Source organism: Salvia splendens, chromosome 21 (genome assembly GCF_004379255.2).
Source record: "Salvia splendens isolate huo1 chromosome 21, SspV2, whole genome shotgun sequence".
NCBI lineage: Eukaryota > Viridiplantae > Streptophyta > Magnoliopsida > Lamiales > Lamiaceae > Salvia > Salvia splendens.
The window spans coordinates 1,918,738-1,929,106 of NC_056052.1; the positions used below are offsets into that span (position 1 = coordinate 1,918,738).

The 10,369-nt window shown below is 44.1% G+C and overlaps 1 protein-coding gene across 1 annotated transcript; it reads left to right on the forward strand.

Annotated features, from left to right (window-relative positions):
- The first annotated feature begins 1,440 nt into the window (after positions 1-1,440).
- Positions 1,441-2,304, forward strand: LOC121785290 (receptor-like protein 35). Its single transcript, XM_042183677.1, has one exon. It carries the CDS (start codon positions 1,441-1,443, stop codon positions 2,302-2,304), a length of 864 nt encoding a protein of 287 aa, XP_042039611.1.
- Positions 2,305-10,369: the final 8,065 nt, after the last annotated feature.

Consider the following 10,369-nt stretch of genomic DNA (forward strand, 5'->3'; position numbering starts at 1 on the left):
CAATCCATTAATTACAAATCAATTGTGATTATATTATTCATTATTTTTGGTAACGTTCAAAATCAAAATAACAGATTGTCTTGTTGGTTACTATTATTTTCGAAAAGTTAAATATTAAATATAGTATTTGTATTTGAATTGATTACATAACTCATCAACATAACTCATCAACTTTGAAACAGATCGAAATGACAAAATGTGACTCTTGTTATGAAGTGTTGATATTAAAAGAACAAATGTAAAGTTTATTGATGGATGGTCAAAAATGGCAAAATAAAAAATTTATTAATTAACCGATAAAGTGATATATTTAAAATTAGAGCAAATAAACGTAAAATTACTTCGATTACAATCTTTCCCAAATAATGTTAGTAAGTGAAATTTTACACATATATACTTGTATAATAATTTAAGCGACGTACATTTTATACTTTGATGAGATTTCTAGCATCTCTGACTCTCTATAATCTTAAACATATTATGACGTGGTTTATTTTAATAGCAGCTATAAAAACATTACTCCCTCCGTCCCACTTTAGGAATCCCGGTTAAGTTCGGCACAAGTTTTAAGAAATGTAAATAAAAGTTGGTGAAAAAAAAATAGTGGAATGTGAATCCTATTTTTTAGTATATTAGTTTAATAATAAAATGTGAGTGGAAAAAAGGTGAGTGGAATGTGGGGGGCCTATTACCAATTATGGAATATTCCAACTGGGACTCCTAAAGTGGGACACCAGAAAATAGTAAATCGGGAATCTTAAAGTATGACGAAGGGAGTAACATAATTAAGAAATGAGCATGATAATCAAACAAATAGTACAAATATTAATGATAGTTTATTTAATTAATAGAATCAATGATAAAAATAAATATTTTTTTAAATCTCATTAAAAGCAGTTAATCTCATTAATCACAAATCAATCCATTAATTACGAATCAATCGTGATTATGTTATTCATTATTTTTGGTAATGTTGAAAAATTAAAATTATAGACTGTCTATTTTTTTTTGGTTACAAACAGATTGTCTTGTTGGTTATTAGTATTTTCGAAATGATGAAAATTAAATATAGTATTTGTAATTGAATTGATTACATAACTCATAAATATACCTTTAATTATGAACCAATTAACATTCAATATTCAATTAATTGAGAATTAATTATCAATAACATAAATTTAATTGACTTTAGTATTGTTACTTAAATTTATATAATATAGTGTAAATAACATAAATTTCATTGAATGAAACAAAAAAACAAGAATGAATGCTAATAAAAAAAAGGTAAACTGAATAAAACATCGAATTGTATTAATTGCTAATCGACCGTTATGTATTACTACTATATTGTGTGTATATAATAGTACAAGAATAATTGCTCCACTAATTAATCCTACACTATAAATATTTACACGGACTACACCTATATGTATCTTCTCAATGACGAATTGTTCAACCAAAAACCTCATTGTCCCCCTCATCTTCACCTCCATTTTCTTCGGGTTCGGGATTCGACAATCCCAAGCTTGCCACCCTACGGATAGAGAGGCACTCCTCGATTTCAAGAGAAGAATCACTTCCGATCCCTCAAAATTGCTTGGCAATTGGATTCCTAGCAAAGATTGTTGCAGATTATGGGATGGAATCGAGTGCGACCCTTCAACAGGCCGAGTCATCAAGTTGGAACGTTCCGGGGTTTCAATAGGCGACAGTGACGTGCGCGTAGACACCCCAATGTCCGGAACATTGTCCCCGTTTCTTGGGAATCTCTCTTCCCTTCAACTTCTCAATCTGGCCAAACTGCGGAACTTAACGGGCCCCATCCCGTTTGAACTAGGCAAGCTTACTAGCTTGCGCGAAATGTACCTCGGAGCAAACAGTCTCGAAGGATCAATCCCGAGCTCCATCGAGAACATGGGCCTACTACAAATCCTTAGTCTTAGCCAAAACCATCTCGTGGGCCCCATCCCCCATGATCTTTTCAAGAAAATGACATCATTAATATACCTCTTTTTCAACGACAACAATTTGAGCGGAAGCATCCCACCGTCCATCGGAAACATGAAATCCGTCCAATACATCTATCTATTCAACAACGACCTTTCCGGCCCGATCCCAAGCTCCATCGGCAACCTACGACGAGCTTACACCCTGAATCTCGGAAACAACAATCTCAGCGGCAACATTCCCACAAGCATCCGCAACATGATGGGTCTCGTCAACATAATCTTCAATAACAACAACTTCACCGGCGTAATCCCATCCCAACTTGCTAACTTGCGCGGCCTCCAATATCTTGACTGATGGGGTACGTACTAAACAAGCCCAATAGCAGTGACGGCCCATCAGCCCAAAGCCCAAGGAAGAGTATCAGTTCGGCATTACCAAAGAGTTCGGCCCCAGCCTACAGCTCGGTAAAAGCCGACCAATCAAGCTCTACTCTCAGATTGGCAAAAGCTGCTCGGCAATAGCTCAGCAGTTCGGTCCCCAAGGAAGAGTATCAGTTCGGCATTACCAAAGAGTTCGGCCCCAGCCTACAGCTCGGTAAAAGCCGACCAATCAAGCTCTACTCTCAGATTGGCAAAAGCTGCTCGGCAATAGTTCAGCAGTTCGGTCTCATTATTCGACCGAACTGGGAGATAGTGGTGTCAACTCATACAGGATCTCATGCAGGATAGCGGACCAAACAAAGAGATAGTGGACCCATGCAGGATCTCATGACCTCCACGACATCCACGACCTAATTACTGATGATGTAAGCCACGACCTAGTTAGTGGTGATGTAAGCCACGACCTAGTTAGTGGTGATGTAAGCCACGACCTAGTTAGTGGTGATGCAAGCCACGATCTTAGTTCAATGTATAAATAGAACTTAGATCAGATAGACTAGGAGAGAGCTCTCTAGACATCAAATATCATATAGCAAGTCTGTATTTGTAAGCTGGAAAACCAGATCAAGCAATACAATCTTGCCCTCCTTTCTTCCCGTGGACGTAGATTTACCTCAGTAAATCGAACCACGTAATTCCTTGTGTCGTGATCTATATTCATTATCTGCATTTACTACCATCAAAAATTCGCCCAACCATCACTGGCGCCGTCTGTGGGAAACAGAGAACCAAATTTGTGATAAAGCGAATTTTTGACCCTTTTTCCACCCAAAAAAAAAAAAAATGCATACCAGATCACATAACACCCATAATACCGTTCGTGATAACCCTGAGGAAGCTAGTCCAGCCCGCAGGTCTGGAAAACAGCCTCGGGAGAAATCTACTTCCAGTTCTCACGGAGAAGGAACAAGCCGATCAAAGACTCATCGCCCCGAGTCTTCCCAGCAGCCCGATTTGAACGAGGCTGTCAAGTTGTTTTTGGCCGAGAAGCAGGAAGAGTTCTTAATTTTCCTGCAAAAGGGCCAAAAGCCGGAGACGAAAACGGTGGATTCTCCCTCCTCATCCAGACATGAAAGTCACTACCGCAGTAGTGCCGTGTCTTCCAGGAAGAAGAATCCTCAACCCCGACATGTTCATGTTCCTCCTCGGTACCGGAATCACAGGAGAACTCCATCTCCTCCATACCGAAGAGATGTCGGGTTCGCCATGTACGGAGCATTGAAGACTCCGTTCTCGGACGATATCACCCGAACTCCCTTGCCACAGAACTACCGAACTCCGTCGATGACTTATGACGGGTTAGTGAATCCTCATGACTTCCTGGGACGCTATCAGTATAACATGGCGAACCAAGGTCTCAATGAGGTCCATATGTGCAAGCTGTTTCCCGAGCTGCTTATCGGGAACGCAAGAAGGTGGTTCGATAGCCTCCCCCAAGGCAGCATTAGATCTTACCGAGATCTAATGGATGCTTTCCACAGGAGGTTCTTTCAGAAAGCGGAAGCCCGAATCACTTCGGCTCAGCTGCTTTCTATACGTCAAAGTCGCGACGAAAAGATCAGCGACTTTATGACGAGATTCCACAAGGAATGCCTACAAGTAGATGATCTCAATGATCTACTTGTCATTTCGGCATTCCAAAATGGAATCCTGCCCGGAGCTCTCTACAGAAAGCTCGTGGAATGCAGTCCGCAAACAGCTCAAGAGATGTGGGACATTGCGGACCAGTTCTCCCGTGCCGATGAGGCAGACCGTCGCAAACGGTCTTTAGACAGCTCATCCCGAGGAGACAAGAGGAAGCCCGATCATAGCGATCAGGGACATCCTCGCCGAACTCCTTTTGGCGATCAGGGACATCCTCGCCGAACTCCTTTTGAAAGGATTCAAAGGACTCCGGTGCAAGACCGATTGGGGCCACGTCTCAATCCTGAGAAGCCGCCCGCCCAGTTCGTACCATTGAACAAGTCGAGAGCGGAAATTTTCGAACTGCATTCCGATATGTTCGAAAAACCAAAGCGGATGACGAAATCGGCCGCGCGTCGACCTCAGGATCAATATTGCTCCTTCCATCAAGACCACGGTCACGATACCGAGGAGTGCCGACATTTGGCTGCAGGTATTGACGCTCTTGTGAAAGCAGGAACGTTAAAAAAATACCAAAGCAAGCAGCCGAAAAAGAACAAAAAGCAGAGAGGTGCAAACTGCGCTCCTCAGGATCTGAAAAAGCAACAGGACCCCGAAGACGATGACGAGCTGCAATATGATGGAGTAATCCTGACTATTGATGCTCTCCCTGCCGGGAAGACTAAATCGTCCCTGAAGTCAGAGCGCAGAGGCTTCAATCGAGAGGAGCCAACGCATAAAAGGCTGAAGCAGGACGAAGTGATTACATTTTCAGATGCAGATCCCGTCCCGGCCATCTCTCCTCATCAAGACGCTATTGTCATCCAAGCCGGAGTGGCAAACAAACTGATCCACAGAGTGTTTGTGGATACCGGAGCGTCAGTCAGCATTCTCTTTAAAGAATGTTTCGATAAACTAGAAGTGGATCCAGCTCGGCTCAGTCCGGCTCCACTTCCTCTGAAAAGTTTCGCCCAGGAGGACACCCGCCCTGAAGGTATTATCAGCCTTCCGATCACGGTGGGAAAAGCGCCTACAAGCTCCAGTACGATGATCGAGTTCTTTGTGGTAAAAGCTCGGTCCCCGTACAACATCATCTTGGGAAGAGACTGGCTCAACGCAGTTCGGGCCGTTTGCTCTACTTATCACCTCACCATCAAGATTCCCACTAAAGGTGGGATAGCGGTCATCCGAGGTGATCAAAAGAGAGCAAAAGAGTGTCTGCAGATTGCGCTTAAAAGTGCCGAGCAATCAGATCGGCATCATCAAGCATAGCAATCACAGCAGCCGGAGTCTGAGGCAAGCGAAATGACCGAAGTCACACCAGAGTCGAACTCAATGACCGTTCAGTTATACGAAGATGATCCATCCAGAACGGTCAAGATCGGTTTCGCGGGAACGCCTCTACTCCGGGAAAAGACCATCCAGCTCCTCAAGGAGTACAAAGATGTCTTTGCATGGTCTCCGTTGGACATGACCGGAGTGCCCCCTGAGGTAATCACTCATCGGTTAAATATTGATCCTTCAGTCCGGCCTATAAAACAGAAGCAAAGACTCTTTGCGGCAGAAAGAAATCAAGTCATCCATGACGAAGTCCGCCAATTATTGAAAGCGGATGTATTATTCGAGGTGAAATATCCTTCTTGGGTGGCCAATCCTGTGATGATCAAGAAAAAAGAAGGAGGATGGCGGATGTGCATAGATTTTACCGATCTAAACAAGCACTGTCCTAAAGATTGCTATCCCCTTCCGAACATAGATAAAAAAGTAGAAGCTTTGATCGGCTTCGAAATTTTCTGTTTTCTTGATTTATACAAAGGCTACCACCAAGTTTTAATGGATGAGAATGATGCTTCAAAAACGGCTTTCATTACTGACTTCGGCATCTTTGCTTATAAAAAGATGCCATTCGGTTTAAAGAATGCCGGAGCCACATATCAAAGGATGGTAGATAAGCTTTTTCGGCATTTGATAGGAAAAGAGGTTGAAGTGTATGTTGACGACATAGTCGTCAAAAGCAGAAGCACTTCGGAGTACGAAGACAACCTCAAATCCACCCTCGACGTGCTCAAAAATGCCAACCTCAAACTCAATCCCCAAAAATGTACCTTTTTGGTAGATTCGGGAAAGTTTCTGGGTTGTTGGGTTTCAAAGGACGGACTCAAGGCAAATCCCTCAAAAGTTCAAGTTGTTCAGAACATGGCGATGCCGAAGTCCATACATGATGTGCAAAGGCTAACTGGATGTCTAGCCGCACTGAATAGATTCCTTTCCCAAGCAGCCGAAAAGCAACTGCCGTTCTTCAAAGTGTTGAAAAAGGCACCAAAGTTTGAGTGGGGAGCCGAGCAGAAAAAGGCTTTTGACGAGCTCAAAAGTTATTTAGCCAAGCTTCCAATTCTCTCTGCCCCAACCGATGCCGAAGTGATATTCTTATACTTAGCGGCATCAGATCAAACCATTAGCGCGGTGCTTGTACGAGAAGAAGGCCTAAAGCAGCTTCCCATCTACTTTACAAGCCGAGCATTAAGAGGTCCAGAAACAAGGTATCAACCTCTGGAAAAAATTGCTCTGGCATTAGTAAATGCAGCAAGGAGACTGCGGCCATACTTCTATGCTCACAAGGTATGCGTCTTAACCGATCTGCCACTTCGGCAAGTTTTGACCAAGCCAGAAGCATCAGGCAGAATCGCCAAATGGGCCATAGAGTTGGGAGAACACTCAATCGAATACCTACCTCGGAAAGCCATCAAGGGACAAGCCTTGGCAGATTTTCTTACAGAGGCAAAGTTCGATCAAGTAATCCCTGTCATTGCCGAACAGAAAAATTCTGCCAATACCGAACTAGCACAGCCCCTGGAATCCGAAGTAGAGCCGCCGGATTGCTGGAGCGGATTCGTAGATGGAGCTTCGAATAAAACGGGAAGTGGAGCTGGTATTCTACTTATCGCTCCCGACGGACACGAGGTAACTTATTCACTTCGGTTCTTATTCCCAACTACTAATAACGAAGCCGAATACGAAGCCCTCCTTGCCGGACTTCACTTAGCGCAAAGTCTATTTGTCAAATCTCTCAAAATCCATTGTGATTCACAAGTCATAGTGAATCACATGCTGGGTACAAGTGAAGCCCGAGATGAGAGGATGAAAAAATACTTGGACAAAGCGCAAAGCATTAGCCGAAGTTTCTCTTATTTTCGGATAATCCGCATTCCCAGAGCGGAAAACAGCCGAGCAGATACTTTAAGTAAGTTGGCCTCATATCCGAGCTCAAAGGTGGAGGAATTACTACACCGAAGCATTGATGAAGCTGAGGTACATTCAGTAACCAGCTCGCCGAACTGGATGACGCCGATCTTACAGTATCTAGATCAAGGACAACTGCCCGAGGATAAGAGAGAAGCTCGGAAAATCACATGCCGAGCACTTCGGTATGAACTTCATGAAGGAGTCCTATACAGAAAGTCCTACCTTCAACCGTTATTGCGATGTGTAGGACCAGAAGAGACGGACTACATCCTTAGAGAAGTTCATGAAGGATCTTGCGGTAGCCACATCGGAGCTAGAGCTCTAGCTAAAAAAGTTCTGAGATGGGGATATTATTGGCCAACTTTGGTACAAGAAGCAGTGCAGCTCGTCAAGACATGTACGAAGTGCCAAATCCATGCAAATATCCCAAGGATGCCGCAGACCGATCTATGTGCTATGCAAAGCCCTTGGCCTTTTATGCAATGGGGCATAGACATAGTAGGACCACTACCACAAGCTCCTCGGCAAATGAAATTCCTTATCGTTGCCGTGGATTACTTCACGAAGTGGGTGGAGGCTGAACCATTAGCTACGATAACGAGCTCGAAGGCATTGGATTTCATCTGGAAGAACATAGTGTGCCGATTTGGCATACCCCACATCCTCATTTCGGATAATGGGACTCAGTTCACCGACAAGACATTCAAGAATTGGTGCCAAGAGCTGAATATTCAACAGCGGTTCACTTCGGTCTCCCACCCACAAGTAAACGGACAAACGGAGGTAACAAACCGTATCTTGGTGAAAGGGTTAAAAGCTCGGTTAGAACAAGCCAAAGGACAATGGGTAGAAAATCTCCCTCAAGTCCTATGGTCCTACCGAACTACACCCAAAACCTCCAACGGTGAAACCCCGTACAGTCTGGTGTACGGCACTGAAGCCGTGATTCCGGTTGAGATCGGCGTACCCAGTCCCCGAACTCTAAATTTCTCCTCAGAAATGAATGATGACGGACTGAGAGCCGAACTAGATCTGGCCGAAGAAAGAAGAGAATTGGCCTGCATAAAAGCAGCCAAGTACAAGGAGCAAGTAGCCCGGTATTATAACCAAAGGGTGAAAAAGCTGCAATTTCAAGTAGGAGATCTCGTCTTGAGAAACAACGAAGTCAGCCGAGCAGAAAAGCTGGGCAAACTCGAACCCACATGGGAAGGTCCATATCGGGTGTCAGAAGTCCTCGGCAAAGGGTCTTACAAATTGACTCACGTGTCAGGAGAACAAGTACCCCGAACATGGCACGTTTCCAACCTTAAGAAGTTCCATTTGTAAGAGACAGTCCGGTCAGTCAGTCTTGTGTCTAGTTCGGTCCTAGAGGTATGTGCTTTCTTTGTTTTTTTTACTTGTTCTTTGTGCTTGTTTTATAAAAGTTTAAAATCTTGTTCGTCCTTTTTATTTGTCTATGTGCGTTTTGTCTGTCTATGTGCGTGTCGTCTCTTACAAATGTTACTGAGGTATCTTGTTCTTCGAAGGCTGATCCCCTTTTTAGAACATGTATAAGCCAACGATTGTGAGTCCAAGCTTCTAAGGAGGATACAAGACCACAATTCAGCTTAAGAAATAAGCAGTTCGTCTGAAACGAACTGCAACAAAGGGAAAGTCCGATCCACGCGATAAAACTCGCCGAATTAGGACAAGGGAAAGTCCGATCCACGCGATAAAACTCGCCGAATTAGGACAAGGGAAAGTCCGATCCCCAAATTAGGACAAGGGAAAGTCCGATCCGAGCGATAAAACTCGCCAAATTAGGACACAAGCTTAGTCCGGTCAAAGAAATTTACTTCATAAGACCAAAGACGAGTCCGGTCAAAGAAGTTTACTTCATAAGACCAAAGACGAGTCCGGTCAAAGAAGTTTATTTCATAAGACCGAGGACCAAGTCCGGTCAAAGAAGTTTACTTCATAAGACCGAGGACGAGCACGATGAAATTTTTTCGCTGAGCTGTAAATACGCAGTGATAGAAGCGAAATGAAAATTTCATTTATTAAATCTTGTTCGGCATATAATTCTGCTGCCCTACAAGAAGGCGTTACGCCATTACAAAGGACTATTCTACTGTCCCTGGTTGCTAAAGTTGAGCCATCTATTCACAAAATCCTCGTGAAGCCGAGTTCGGTCATTCCGGGCAGCTGAAGAATAAGCAGGTCGACGAGATGCTCTAATCGACCTACCGCCTCTTCCCTGAGCCCGGGAAGCTCTAGCACCTCGGCGGCGAAGAGTCTCTTCACGAATCATTTGTTGATCTTGCTCACTCATAATCACAGCTCCTCTACGAACTTCAGTCCGTCCTCGTCTTGACGTTTCCGGTTGCTCCTGAGTCCGTTCTCGTCTTGACGTTTCCGGTTGCTCCTGAGTTCGTTGCTGACTTGGAGTAGGGTTTTGAGCAAGTGAATCAGAGGTTTGAGCTGGAGTGCGAGCATCTGTTGGCGGGAAATGCCTAAGGAATCTCTCGATTGAGGGACGCCGGGAAAGAATGATGTCGTACCGAGAAGCCCAGCGCCGCAATGATTTCACGACTTGTTGGCAAGCCGAGCTCTCCAGCGCATTGTTCCTCCGGAGTACATGATATTCCTCCCACAGTTCGTCAACTCGTTCCTGAACTTCAGAGATGGTCATTCCCCCGCGCCTGCAGATGAAATCCTCATACGCAGTCCTCTCAGCGACGGCAGTATTCAGTTCGGCCTCCAGATCTTTCTTTTCGGACTCTAAGTCCTTATTGTCGGCCTCCAGCTTCACTAAACAAGCCAAGAGTTCGTCATTCTTCATCTGGTCAGCTATGGCTTTTTTCTCAGCTTCGTCTAAAGCGGAAGAGTACAGCCGCTTCCAGTGAAGTACCTCCAGCTCCTTAAGAGTTAAGAATACAAAGCAGCCTATGTCAGTTCGGCATTTCAGTTTACTGAGCAGGTAGTAAACCACAACAGGAGTAAAAGAGAGTACGAAAAGCTATACGAAGACACAAGTGCAGAAAGAAGAATTTTTTCATTCATAAGAAAAAAATTTTTTACACAAGGAGGGCTTCAAGGCCATTTTACAAGAAGGAAGAAACTAAACTAAGAGA